This window comes from Mobula hypostoma, chromosome 6 (assembly GCF_963921235.1).
Source record: "Mobula hypostoma chromosome 6, sMobHyp1.1, whole genome shotgun sequence".
NCBI classification, from domain to species: domain Eukaryota; kingdom Metazoa; phylum Chordata; class Chondrichthyes; order Myliobatiformes; family Myliobatidae; genus Mobula; species Mobula hypostoma.
Genome location: NC_086102.1, coordinates 175,678,810 through 175,694,303, shown reverse-complemented (window position 1 = coordinate 175,694,303; position 15,494 = coordinate 175,678,810). Strand labels below are relative to the sequence as shown.

Here is a 15,494-nt window from a genome sequence, read left to right as displayed (position 1 = left end):
GCATTCTGTCAATTCTGACATTCTGCATACCCCCCATTTTAATTTCTTCTTCTTCTATGGCTTAGATTCCTCCCTAAACTCACCTCTAATCTTTACTCAGTTCACTGAAACTTATTGCTTCGACTAACATCTTGGCCATCAGCCATGCTACTTCCCTCAGTGCACCAGACATTAAAATCTTGACTTCAGAATGTTTTGTTAAATTAAAAGACGCTACATAAAAGCAGATTGGTTTTGCTTTATTTCAAAAGTTACACACAATAATAAAAAAAAGTGGTTAGGTTACTTTTCCCACCCCTCCCTTATAACCTCTCAAAGCACTCCTGTCCCCATCCCCAATCTCCCAATATACTCCCGCCAGGCCCAAGTAAGATAGAAATTTGTATACAATAATGCAATCTGAGAACAATTGCATTATTGTATACAATCTGAGAATGATTTAGACATTTTGTTTTAAAACACTAGTGAATCTGACTAACGAGTAAATCTAATGGTAAATTATAAGATGAGCACTCAACTATATATAGCATAATGATTCATACATTACCTAATGATTAATATATCAACCAGTACTGACCTCAGCAGTTGTTTCTGACATATAAAAGCCTTCCTAATCCTGTAATAGCCTCCCCGCTGTGTGAAAATGAGCAACAATTGGGAGAATTCCTCTGCAGATCAGACAAGCAAAACTCTAATGATCATAAATATCACTGTCAGCCAATATTCGCTCTTTTTTTCAAGCTGCGCCGATCAGCCATTGATCTGAGCAGGATATTTTTACATGGCCTGAAAACTGCATGTCACTTTAATTGCTTTTTTTGTAATATGCATACTATGAATATTTATAATGAAAATATGTTTGATTTCATTAACAAAAAAACTTTTCACATTATGTAAACTTTTTCTCATCATTCTTTGTTACAAATCCACAGTCCAGATTAATTTGCATCCAGATGAAAGATACATTTTAATTCTCATTAGATCATCCAAATGTTCCACTTCTTGTCTGTTTCTGGATTTATATTTGATTGAATGCATAAGACTGAATCCATGCTAATCTTCAGCACTAGAAATTTGAAATATTCTTACGATATCAACAAGAACTGACAGTTCTTCAATTTTTTTTGTTTCTAGGCACACAGTTTCAACACATCAGTAAATGTCTTAATTGAACCAGTCTTAACTTTCTCAGAAATGACAAATTTGAAATCACAGTATTGCTGTGATATTTTTGAGGCAATGTCTTCATCATAATTCATAATAGTAGCTGAGTATTTTTTTGTCAGTCATACCACATTCTCTTTTCCAAGTTCAAAGTTGGTTGTGTTGGCAATATCAACAGGCTTCAAAAGCTTGCCATTCTCTGAACACATCTTCAGAAATCTATTAGCCAAGTGATTACATACACATTGAATGAACCGAATTATAGGCGCAGTATCGACGTCAGAACTCATAGATGCAAGCAAATCTTACACTTTTTATCTCCACTAAATGGTATCGTCAAGATATTGTGACCGTAACTTGTTAATTCCAGCTGTGCGGCAACAAAGCCTGTGTGCTGGGAGCATTTCAGTTACTGCGCGGCCCTGCAGCTTAGAGGAACAGTATTCTCAGCCAACCACTGGACAAAGTAACTGAATGCCAGAAAAGGACGTAAATCTCCGTGAGATCAAAGCAGTATTTGACCAAGACATAAACCTTTGTAGAATTATTTGCTATTGCTTTATAACATTCAAACTTTCTCAGAGAAAGAAACAGCTTGTTCCTATAAGTTCGGAGTCCTGGAAAGTACATAGGCTTGTCTAATTTGTGCAGTAAATAATCGTTCTTTCATTATATGCCGTGTTGTATGACATGAGCGATTCATGATCACCATTGTTGTTGGCAAATTTCCCTACCGAAGTAGTTTGCCATTGCTTTCTTCTGGGCAGTGTCTTTTCAAGCAGGTGACTGCCATCATCAATACTCTTCAGAGTTTGTCTCCCTGGCATCAGCGATCACATAACCAGGACTTGAGATGTGCACCAGCTAATCATACGACCATCCACCACCTGCTCCATGGCTTCAAGTGAGCCGGATCAGGGGACTAAGCAGCAAGTGATACTTGACTCATTAGGGCCTGGCAATAACCATCTCCAATAAAGAGTCTAATCCATCATAACACTCACCAGACAATAATTCCACCACCAAAAACACAAGTAAAAATAACTGCATAAAATAAATACTGAGGCTAAAAAAGCATGAAAGGGAAAAGTTCAAAGTAAATTTATTTCCATTACACCTAGCTTACCTTCTGATGTCATACAACTTTTCAAGCATCCGTATGTTACAAGACAAATATGTGATGGTACAACTTTTGATCACCTTGATGAGTGCAGCTCCAACAAAGGCATCTCATCACTTTCTTGAAAGGCGATGTCAGTCTTACTGGCTAGAGGCTGCAGATCCAATCAGAATCGCCAGTTTCCAGCTGCTGACAATTCAGCAAGCCTGAAACTTCCATGCGTGCAAATTTTGGATGCAGAAGATCAAGACTTTTAAAGGTGATGCATTGGATATGATGCTGCAATGTGTCTGCACTCTTTTGCTGGACTAAGTACCAGCCTCACATAGGATATAACACTCCATCTATTTTATTGAGCATTCTAATTCTACAGACTCAGGGCAAAGTGAACTAAGATTTTTAATCATTAATTTTAACATTATTTAGCTTTATTTCTAAGGCACTCCAATAACCTTCATCTTTTATCTCAACTTTAATATTTAAATATTTCTGTTACAATCCATGACAACTTCAATAGAAAGCAAAGTTAATCTCTAATCAAACATTGCTCCAACACCCACCTGATACATGCTCAAAAAAAGCTCTGTGGTTTCAGGAGGTGAGCCAGATGTTACAGAATACCCTTTCCTAATTTTGTAGCCATTGTCTTTGTCTTATAAAATTATTTTTATTTGGTCAGTGGTGATGCCCTGTGATAGTGAAAGTATTTCTGATGATAATTACACTGCATGAAACATTTTTGCTATTGAGGCATTGTTTTTTCTCAATGATATAAGTTAAAGAGAGATTGATCCTCTACATCTGGCCTCTGCTGAACACAGGCGTCAACTATATCCATCACAATATAGTTTGTTACCGGATTCACCTACCATGAACAAACAACGTCATCTAGAATTTTCAACATAGCAACTCCAAAACATCTCCTTGTAAACCAGGATTTTTCACCTTACTATTTGGAAACACACTGCTGTATCTTTATTGTTAAAGGTGGAGCTACTCTACTTAAAAGTACTGTAGGATTAACTTCAACCAATGGACATTAACAGCTCTAGGTAATCATCATCAGCAGTTCCTCAGAGGGAATTAGGGATGGCTGCAAATGCTGATCTTAGCACTGACATCCACAGGCTATGCATGAATAAATAATTCTTCTGTTAGTCTTTTACTTAACAAATCTGTTTTCTTTATAAATTCAGAAACTGAACTGCCATAAGGGAACATAACCACATTAATTAGGTGTTTGAGCAATGCCATTCAATCACATTCCGAGATTGAATATTTTGTCCTTATTCTGATATAACCAACATATATTAATGCCCACTTGGAAACAATCCTGACCTATCATGTTTAATTATATGCAAAACAAGTATTTTCAAAAACTGGTAGGGAATACAATGGTGGTTAAAGTATTTTCATGGGAGCTTTTGTTACCAATTTGAATCTAGGAACTAACAATGGGGAGATTGGGAGAAAGTGTTTACAGAAGCAATTCTTTTTATTACAGATTAATATGTTGCATAAATTAACATTTTCTTCTAGTGATATACATGGAAAACACGTGAAATTTGAATTTTAACAAGCAACAGATGGAACAGATCATTAAATCTACAGAGGTCAATTAACCTACAATTCATAATTATGTCAAATTCCAATCATAAAAAAGTACCACCATAGAGTGTTGCATCATACTGAGGAATTAAAGATATACAAAATAACTAAGATTTAAGTGATGGGAACATATTTCAGCTTTCCAGCACTGAGCTTGGTATGGCACTTTGCCAGCTTCTGCATTATATCACCTCATGCTCTGTTAAACAAGATCACATACTGAATGACAAATATTCTCCAGCAACACTTAAGCAATTTGCAGTATTGGGAAATAACAGAAAACCTTTCAGCAAAATAGCTACAAGAGCAATTAAGCTAAATTTGCCAGCCAAATGAACGAAACAAACATTCAAACATTTTAATTGCACTGGTTTTCAGCCATTTGGCTTTCAACCAATAAATTTATTTTCATGCCAGTAAAATAAACAATAGAATGTGAAAATGTTTCCTCTTCACTGCTCTGCCTGGTTAGATTACAGAATTGTTGTTCTGGTAGTAAAAATAATGGTAATAATCTTAGACTGTTATTTTTCTAATTTTATATCTGTATAGTTTTTATTGTAAACGTTCACACCAAATATTGAAGCTGAACTACTGTTTCATTGAGTCCGTGGTGGTGGTGGTGGAGGCATCCGTTAGTCTCGCAAGACCATGGATCTGCACCTGGAAAATCTTGCTTCAGTCTGTGTTAAAGCAGCATCTGTTGTGGCTGTAGAGTCCCACACGGGAGTGACAGTCTCGGCTGCAGTGACTGCACTTCAAGGCACTGTCCTCCAGTGTTGTCTTGGTGCTGTTTTTCCGACGAGTGCGCTTTTCTTCAGCAGCAAGCCTCAGCTTCTCTTCTCTTTATAGACATCTGCGTAGTTCCAGCCTCCAGTGACAGCGATCGCTTGTGACGTCCTCCCACCTCTCGACGTTCATTTTCAGTGACATCATGTCTCTCTTGCAAACGTCTTTGAAACAAAGATGGGGCTGCCCTTGTGCTCTCTTGCCGGAGGCCAGTTCCCCATACAGCAGGTCTTTCGGGATCCTCCCATCTGACATGCGGTGTACGTGGCCCAGCCAGCGGAGACGGCATTGTTGGAGCAGGGTGAAGAGGCTGGGTATCTGGGCACGGGCCAGGACCTCATTGTTGGTGACTCAGTCAGTCCACGTGATGTCCAGGATGCGTCTCAGGTGGTGAAGGTGGAAGACGTTGAGACGCCGCTCTTGTCTGTAGTAGAGGTTCCAGGTCTCACTGCCGTAAACAGTGTGCTGAGGACGCAGGCCCTGTAGACTTCAACTTTGGTGTGCGTCGTCAGCTTCTGTTCTCCCAGACTCTCTTTATCAGCCTGGCGAATGTTGAGCATCTCAATGAGTCCACATTTACAAATTTGATGTCATGACAAAGTACAACATTAAATGCAGAGACTACTAATAGAAAGATTGGTAGTTTAGACTATTTAATTTTTGTAGTTCATGGCAAAATAAATTAAATGATCTCAACTGTAAACCATACTGCTGAAAGAAGTTATTTAGTTCATAACACCATTAAGACCATAACATGTATGATCTATGGCTACTTTATACAGACTGTATTTTAAGACCATAAGATATAGGAGCAGAAGTTGGCCATTTGGCCCATTGAGTCTGCTCCGCCATTAAATCATGGGCTGATCCAATTCTTCAAGTCATCCCCACTCGCCTGCATTTTCCCCATACCCTTTGATGCCCTGGTTAATCAAGAACCCATCTATCTCTGTCTTAAATGCACCCAATGACTTGGCCTCCACAGCCGCTCATGGCAACAAGTTCCACAGATTTACCACCCTCTGACTAAAGTAATTTCTCCGCATCTCTGTTCTAAATGGATATCCTTCAATCCTGAAGTCATTCCTTCTTGTCCTCAAATCCGCTAACATGGGAAATAACTTTGCCGTATCTAATCTGTTCAGGCCTTTTAACATTCGGAATGTTTCCATGCGATCTCCCCTCAGTCTTCTGAATTCCAGGGAATACAGTCCAAAAACTGCCAGATATTCCTCATACATTAACCTTTTCATTCCTGGAATCATTCTTGTGAATCTTCTCTCCAATGTCAGTATATCCTTTCTAAAATAAGGAGCCCAAAACTGCGCACAATAATCTAAGTGTGGCCTCATGAGTGCCTTATAGAGCCTCAACATCACATCTCTGCTCTTAGATTCTATATCTCTAGAAATGAATTCCAACATTGCATCCACCTTCTTCACCACTGACTCAACCTGGAAGTTAACCTTTAGGGTATCCTGCACAAGGACTCCCAAGTCCCTTTGCATCTCTGCATTTTGAATCCCTTTCTAAATAATAGTCTGCCCATTTATTTCTTCCACCAAAGTGCATGACCATACACTTTCCAACATTGTATTTCATTTGCCATTCTTTGCCCATTCCCCAAAACTATCTAAGTTTCTCTGCAGGCTCTCTGTTTCCTCAACACTACCCACTCCTCTACCTATCTTTGTATCATCAGCAAATTTAGCCACAATTCCATTAATCCCACAGTCCAAATCATTGACATGCATCATAAAAAGCAGCGGTCCCAACACTGACCCCTGTGGAACTCCACTGGTAACCGGCAGCCAGCCAAAACAGGATCCCTTTATTCCCACTCTCTGTTTTTTGCCCATCAGCCAATGCTCCACCCATGCTAGTAACTCCCCTGTAATTCCATGGGCTCTTATCTTATTAAGCAGCCTCATGTGCAGCACCTTGTCAAAGGCCTTCTGAAAATCAAAGTACACCATATCCACTGCATCTCCTTTGTCTACCCTGCTTGTAACTTCCTCAAAAAATTGCAGTAGGTTACTCAGGCAGGATTTTCCTTTCAAGAAACCATGCGGGCTTGAGCCTATCTTGTCACGTGCCTCCAGGTACTCCGTATTCTCATCCCTAACAATTGATTCCAACAACTTCTCAACCACTGATGTTAGGCTATAGTTTCCTTTCTGCTGCCTCCCACCCTTCTAAAATAGCGGAGTAACATTTACAATTTTCCAGTCATCTGGTACAATGCCAGAATCTATCGATTCTTGAAAGATCATTGTTAATGCCTCTGTAATCCCTCCAGCTACTTCCTTCAGAACCCGAGGGTGTATTCCATCAAGTCCAGGAGATTTATCCACCCTCAGACCATTAAGCTTCCTGAGCACCTTCTCAGTTGTAATTTTCCCTGCACATACTTCACTTCCCTGATACTCTTGAATGTCCGGTATACTGCAACTATCTTCCATTGTGAAGACTGATGCAAAATACGCATTCAGTTCCTCTGCTATCTCTCCGTCTCTCATTACAATATCTCCAGCATCATTTTCTACTGGTCCTATATCTACCCTCAACTCTCTTTTACCCTTTATATACTTAAAAAAGCTTTTAGTATCTTCTTTGATATTAGTTGCCAGCTTCCGTTCATAATTCATCTTTTCCTTCCTATTGACCTTCTTAGTTTCCTTCTGCAAGTTTTTAAAAGCTTCCCAATCCTCTATCTTCCCACTAGCTCTGGCTTCCTTGTATGCCCTCTCTTTTGCTTTTAGGTTGGCTCTGACTTCACTTGCCAGCCATGGTAGTGTCCTTCTTCCCTTTGAAAATTTCTTCTTATTTACCTTGCATTTCCCTAATTTTTCGCAGAAACTCCAGCCATTGCCGCTCTGCTGTCCTTCCTGCTAGTGTCCCTTTCCAGTCAACATTGGCCAGTTCCCCTCTCATGACATTGTAATTTCCTTTATTCCACTGAAATACCAACACATTGGAATTTAGTTTCTCCTTCTCAAATTTCAAAGTGAACTCGATCATATTGTGATCACTGTTCCCTAAGGGTTCCTTAAACTTAAACTCTCTTATCACCTCCAGATTATCGCACAACACGCAATACAGCATGGCCAATCCCCTAGCAGGCTCAACAACGAGCTGTTCTGAAAAGCCATCTGTTAGACATTCTACAAATTCTCTCTCTTGAGGTCCAGTACTGGCCTAGTTTTCTCAATCCACTCTCATGTTAAAATCCCCAATGATTATCATGACATTGCCCTTCTTTCTTTTTAAATCTTTTTATTGAATAAGTATACAAAAAGGTAAGCCATATAGGCACTAATACACTGTTAGAATATAATAAAATTACAGGAGATATTAATACAGAAAAAAAGTGATACAAACAATGTAATTTAAACATAACATACTAAGGTAACATAATAGTATACTAATTTTTATATATATATATATATATATCTATCAATAGAGAAAAGGAAAAAAAAACCCACCGTGCAACTAAACTAAAAGCAAAGCAAAGCAATGGGCTAACTTGGAACCAAGTAGAGTTAAAGAACTTAAAATCACGTCCTCAAACCCGACATCCATTAAAAACAGTAAAAAAAAACAAGAAGGGTATATAAATATGGAGCAAAAAAGAGAAGAAAAAACAATTACATCAAATGAAAATATTGAATAAAAGATCTCCAGGTCTGTTCAAATTTAAGTGAGGAATCATAAAGATTGCTTCTAATTTTCTCCAAATTCAAGCATAATATCGTCTGAGAGAACCAAAAAAAGGTGGTTGGAGCATTAAGCTCTTTCCAATGTTGTAAGATACATCTTTTCGCCATTAAAGTAAGAAATGCAATCATTCTACGTGCTGAAGGAGAAAGATTACTGGAAATTTTAGGTAGTCCAAAGATAGCAGTAATAGGGTTAGGAGAGATATCTATATTCAATACCTTTGAGATAATATTAAAAATGTCTCTCCAAAAAGTTTCCAGAGTAGGACAAGACCAAAACATATGAGTTAAAGAGGCTATCTGCCCCGGACATCTATCACAAAAAGGATTAATATGAGAACAAAAGCGAGCTAATTTATCTTTGGACATATGTGCTCTATAACGACTTTAAATTGAATTAGGGAATGTTTAGCACAGATAGAGGAAGTATTGACTAATTGTAAAATCTGCCCCCAGTCATCCACGGAAATGATAGAACCCAATTCCTGTTCCCAATCTACCCTAATCTTATCAAATGGAGCTTTCCTAAGTTTCATAATAATAATATTATAAATCATAGCCGATGCACCTTTCTGACATGGATTAAGGTTAATTATAGTATCTAAAATGTATGTAGGAGGAAGCATTGGAAAGGAAGAAAGTATAGTACTTAGGAAATTTCTAACTTGTAGATATCTAAAAAAATGTATTCTTGATAAATTATATTTATTAGATAATGACATTGCCCTTCTGACACACTTTTTCTATCTCCTGCTGTAATTTGTAACACCGTAAGATATACGCCGGCTGGTGGCGTAGTGGCATCAGCGCTGGACTTTGGGGCGAAAGGTCCCGAGTTCGAATCCGGCCAGCTCCCTTGCACGCTCTCCATCTGTGCCTGGGTTGAGTGTTGAGCTAACAACGACCTCGTTAAAAAAAAAAACCTGGAGAGGGATGGGCTCCGCCAGATTTAAGATGTCCAAGACACGCCGTATGATGAGCATACCAAAAAGACTGGTGCAGAAAGCCTGTCATGACAACACCCCGACGACTCCACCAGGAGTTAAGGGCACAAACACACACACACACACACACACGATAGAGCCATTTGGCCCTTCAAGTCTGCTCCACCATTTCATCATGGCTGATCCATTTTCCCTCTCAGCCCCAATCTCCTGCCTTCTCCCTGTATCCCTTCATGCCCTGACTAATCAAGAATCTATGAACTGCTGCCTTAAATATACCCAAAGACTCGGCCTTCACAGCCAACTGTGGCGACAAATTCCACAGATTCGCCACTCTCTGGCTAAAAAAATTTCTCCTCGTCTCCATTCTAAAAGGACTCCCCTCTATTCTGAGGCTGTGTCCTCTGGTCTTAAGAGCCCCCCCCCCCACCATAGGACACATCCTTTCCACATCCACTCTATCAGGGCTTTTCAACATTTGATAGGTTTCAATTCATTAGTCCTGTTGATTTATGATAAATCTACTAACACATATAGAGGAAACAGGGAAGTAACATTAATAATTGTGAATAATATACTTAAGTAATACTTCACTATGTTGCTTTTCAAAAATGAATTGTTAATTTCTGAGTCACAGAAATGCAAAAAAAAACACAAACCTGTAGATTGGTTCTCACAGTAACAATCAGCTTCAGCCAAGATGGAAACTTGGAAATTATTTTAATGATAAAAGAAGTAATTGTGTCACCATAATCAGGTTTGTGGAACTCTGCCTCATTTAAGCCATCTATTAAAATAATATACTCCTCTGCAGAGATCTTCTTTTCTGTAGGACAAAGATAAAATTCATTATCATCTGTTATTCCAACCTTTTTCCTTCATTTCTATGTATTTTTTTTGTACCTATTTCAATTCACCAACTCTAATTCAATTCTTCTCTTTACTTCTCAGTCTAGCAATTTAGTTTGTTGAAAAAATGCACTGTTGGTCCCATTATTCACTACAGTCCGAAGGGTTCCATTTTCCTCAATATACTTTTATCAATTCTCATTTCCAGTGGGCAGCACAACACTTTACACTACTGGCAACCCAGTTTCAATTCCCGCCGCTGTCTGTAAGGAGTTTGTACGTCCTCCCTGTGACCACGGGTGTTTTTTCCAGGTGCTCTGGTTTCCTCCCACAGACCAAAGGCATACCACTTGGTAAGTTAATTGGTTATTGTAAATTACCCCATGATCGGGATAGGAATAAATCAGGGGATTGCTGGGTGGCATGGCTCGAAGGGCCGGAAGGGACTATTCTGCGCCGTACCTCCGTAAAACAAACAAATAAAGTCCAGTAGTACAACAGGTACCTCTGATGCTGCACAACTACAGCAACCCAGCTTTCATCCTGACTTCAGATTTTGACTGCATACAGCTTGCACATTCTCCATACACCTATGCAGGTTTTTCCTAGGCCCTCTCACTTCCTCCCACATCCCAAAAATGTGCTGGTAGCTTAACTGACTATTGTACCTTGTCCCTGGCAGGAGAGTTAGGGAATAATTGATGGGCATGTAACTGAGAACAGGTTACAGCAAAATAAGTGGAGGATTGAAATAATCTGAGAACCAGCAAAGACATGATGGGCTGATTGGCCACATGTGTCATAGGGAAATATGTGGAATATATATATGCACAAGTTTGTCTTAAGAGTACCCCATGAAATGCCCTACCACCTGTTTTAATGTTTCATTTTTAAAACGTTTAACATACCCTAGATCAAAGTTCAAAGTAAAGTTATTATCAAAGTACACATATGGCACAATATACAACCCTAACACTCATTTTCTTACAGGCATACTCAATAAATCCAATTACCATAACAGAATCAATGAAAGACCACACCAACAGGGCGGACACAAACAAATGTTATTAGCTTAAGACCATAAGATATAGGAGCAGAATTAGGCTATTTGGCACATCGAGTCTGCTCCGCCATTTCCTCATGGCTGATCCGTTTTCCCTCTCAGCCCCAACCTCCTGCCTTCCCTCCACATCCCTTCATGCTCTGAGTAATCAAGAATCTACCAACCTCTGCCTTAAATATACCCAATGATTTTGGCCTCCACAGCCATCTGTGGCAACGAATTCCACAGATTTCAAACAAACTTGTTAAATAATCTCCTGTTACACAAAAGTTCAGCAAAATTTTTTTTACACACTTTGTCAACCATTATAGTAAAAAAAAGACCTTACCCTTCATCAGGTTTTCAAGTGGATCCAAAATACCTCTCTGAAATGCAGCAATCGGATCTTGGACACAAGAACGCAAACTGAGCACATTCTGAAGGTGTGATTCCTTCACCAGCAATTCACGGAAGGCTGTTAATTGAGGTGCACGACAAAGTAAAGCTGCTATACTGTGGACAAATTCTGGTACGAGGCAGGTATAAGTATTGTCAGCCTGGCAATAGTGATATGCAACAACCTGTTAAAAAAAAACACAATTTCAACTTACCAAGGTTTTTGGCTCTTAATGGCTAAACAGGAGTATTTTATAAAGGTGTTCTGCCTTCTAAAATACACATTCATCTTATAATTGTGTTAAGCATTCAATTCCCACTGTTTTCTCTGGTTCTCCTGCTGTAAATCTCACTTTCTGTGACTGATAAACTGTTCTTCCCTTTCCCGAATAAGTGTGCATAAAGGGGTAAGCCTGCTAACAACATTAACAAACAGGCAGTGAAAAATGACTGTTCTAATTAGCACAACAGCAAAGTAATCAGAGCCAGTTGTGAAGCAACTACCACTGGCAAGTTTGAGGCCAGGAAGATTTGAGAGAGTGGAAAACAGGTGGGTTTCAAATATTCAAAGTGAGGAAACACACAGCTAATCGTGGATAAAGCATCCTTCCTCGGCCAATGTAATGGAATTGTAGAATTGCAAAACAATTGATTTTGCAGTCCAAGGTCAGAGCAAACAATATAATCTGCAAAATACACTTCCTGGCAGTCAAAAATTAACTCTCACGTCAATTACTACCTAGCTCCAGGGCACTACAGTCAGAAAAATATACAAAGATTTTACAAGATAACATTTGACAAGTACTTTAACTGTCCCCAACTATAAATCAGCTAATGTTTCAATCCACAAATCTACTCCAACTGAATTGTGACACCTGATCCTTTAGTGGTTACAACCAGCATTGTCACCCTGCTAACTCTAGGCAGTAGAGGAAAAACACAAAAATTGCAAAGATAATCTGTAACAGAAAGGGAGGTCAGACTTAGAATTTTCTGGAATAATAGTCTCAAGGTAATAAAGGTTTCATCAGATCAGTAAGGTTGAAATGGGGTAATAACATGGATAAGAATAGTGATCTCAGAGACAAATATCAGCAAGATTGCATAAAGTATGGCTCAATTTCTTTGGTTTTATTAGGAAGAGGCATGTAGTTACCAGGAGGCAATCAGCAACTAAGAAAGAGTTGGGAAGCAAAATTACCTGCCTTTCTCATGTTTGTTCTAGTAACAGTGAACTTCATACCTTGAATCTGGGGCCTCAGGCTTCCAAATATGACTAGTTGCAAAAATTATTAAAAAGGAATAGTTACTGACAACTTATAAGATTATAGATACAATCCTGAGGTTAATTTTCTTGCAGACATTAGCAGTAAATACAAGAAACGCCATAAAATCACTGAAAGACCATCCCCAACAAAATGTATAACCAACATGCAAAAGACAACAAACTCTGCAAAAGCAAAAATGAAAATGAAATAATAACAGTAATAAATAAATTAGCAATAAGTATTGAGAACATGAGATGAAGAGTCCTTGAAAATGAGTTCATAGTCCTGGAAACAGTTCATTGATGGGACAAGTGAAGTTGAGTGAAGTTATCCCCTCTGATTCTAAAGCCTGATGGTTGAGGAGTAATAACTCTTCCTGAATCTGGAGGTGTGGGTCCTTTAGATAGCATAACGGATCTTTGCAAACTTCTAAGAAAGCAGAGCCACTGCCGTGCTTTCTTTGTAATGGCACTCACCTGTTGGACCCAGGACAGATCCTCTGAAATGATAACACCAAGGAATTTAAAGTTACTGACCCACTCCATCTTTGATTTCCCAATGAGAACAAGCTCATGGGCCTCTGCCTTCCTCCCCCTATGGTCAATAATCATCTCGTTGGTCTTGCTGACAAGTGAATGAAAGGTTCCTGTTGTGGCATGAGTCAGACAGATTTTCAATCTCCCCCTTATTTGCTGGTTCTTCACCATCTATGATACGGCCAACTACAGTGGTGTTGGCAGCAAAAATTTTGATGTCCACCTGCAGAATATTCAGCTGGAATGAAAATGCCTTATTGATGAAAAGCGCAGCAGGGCCCTCAGACCAGGTAAGGCAATGGAAAGGAACGACTCAGCTGCGACTGCCAACCCAATTGACACAGCGCTGTCACACCAAAACTTACTACTCCACTGCAGTGAGTAGCTAGAGACAAAAATGGACAAAATCTGTTTCTGTTGCATTTTCTTTCTATTTACTTATCGCCACATAAATTCTGTAAGAGCAATAATATTCTATCTCAAGTCTTCAATTAGAGATTTGTGAACTTTACAAGGGTAAATTTCTGTTATCCAAATGTCCTTAATGTGGGGGGTTGCCTATATGCAATGAGGGCTGCAGAATCATACTTCACTTAATGAAGTGCCAATACTGTAGAATTACCAAAAACTAACAGGATATGTCAAAATTACAGGGATACGACTAAGATCACTATCAGGGAGTGGCAGGGAAATTTTGAATTTGTGTGGAAAGGACAAATCAAGCAAAAGTTTGACCATCTTTCCTAATGAATGTTCTTCCCAATCTATAGATGATTTCATTACTTTAGTTTAAAACTGTGTTTACCTTTTTAATTCGAAAATTCATTTACTTTCATAAAAAACAGGAGTTAATTTATTCTTTGCAGTACTTTGGTGATTTATTAATATAGTGAGTTACAAACACAGTATTCAATGAACATTCTATAACACCACTAAGACTCAACTTTCATTGAAGAATGGGATAGAATCGTGAAATGTGTTTCCTAGAACACTGGGAAAGATTATGCAGTTTAAGAGAAAGGAATATTTTACATCTCTCACTGCAAACTAGTAAGCAAAAAATGGCAGCTTCTTGTTGCAAACTTGATCCTTCTTTCTCATAACATAAATAAATTGAAACTGCTATTGCATAATTCTAACTACTTTAAGGTTTTGAGAAAACCCAATATATTTGCACTCTTTCTGAAAAAAAAAGACAACAAAAGCAAATATTTCTGCATCATATAGTACAAATCTGTAGTTCACCTCTGCTCCAAGTCTTTTCAAAGCTTCTTCCCTTTGTCTTTGTAACTCAGATGTTCCAGAATAACTCTCACTGCCCAATGGGACAGAACAATGAAACGAAGAGGAAATTTGGAGTGGTTGGTTCTGCTGATGGTCCTGTTGTGGGTCTACGTCTATTAATGATGAAAGTAGATCAATTGTTATTTTTAAATAATATGATAAGAATTATATTAATAAGAATATTTAAACAACACACACAAAATGCTAGAGGAGCTCAGCAGGTCAGACATCATCTATGAAGGGGAATAAACAATCAATATTTTGGGCTGAGACCCTTCATCAGCACTCTCCTGCTGAGTTCCTCTAGCATTTTGTGAGTGTTGCTCAAGTTTTCCCCCATCTGCAGAATCTCTTGTGTCTATGATCTACCTCATGTCTCCCTGACTCCACAAAAAAAAGACCCAAGCGTCCAAACGTCACTAGCAAATATGACCTTGCATTCTGAACAATTACCCTTTAATGTGAATTTAATTTGGGTTATTAAGTGGCCAGATATGCTGAAAAAATAAAGATTTGTCAGCAATCTTCTTACAACCTAGATTTTAAAGAGAGGGACACATGTCTACTCTTGCTGCTTAAATTGCCCTACATTTAGCTGATTATGACACAAATCTGAATATATGTGTCCTGATTTGATCAGCTGATCGATGTGATGTCACGTCCTTGCTCAATATACGTATATCAGATCACGTAGGCAGGGCAGTAAAAAAGTGTTGGAAAAAAAACATCTTTGGGCATTTGTGAAGTCAGAGAATCTCAAAAATGTATCACACAA

General features: G+C 38.6%; 1 protein-coding gene across 2 annotated transcripts in view; it reads right to left on the bottom strand.

Annotated features, from left to right (window-relative positions):
• The window catches only part of tanc1a (tetratricopeptide repeat, ankyrin repeat and coiled-coil containing 1a), a 153,329-nt gene that overhangs the window by 61,147 nt on the left and 76,688 nt on the right, over positions 1-15,494 (bottom strand). For both annotated transcript variants that reach the window (XM_063052294.1, XM_063052295.1), the window contains exons 11-13: positions 14,681-14,832; positions 11,585-11,816; positions 10,004-10,170 (exon numbers count right to left, since the gene is read on the bottom strand). In XM_063052294.1, the coding sequence (XP_062908364.1) occupies positions 10,004-10,170; positions 11,585-11,816; positions 14,681-14,832 (551 nt within the window). The remainder of the gene's footprint in view (positions 1-10,003; positions 10,171-11,584; positions 11,817-14,680; positions 14,833-15,494) is intronic.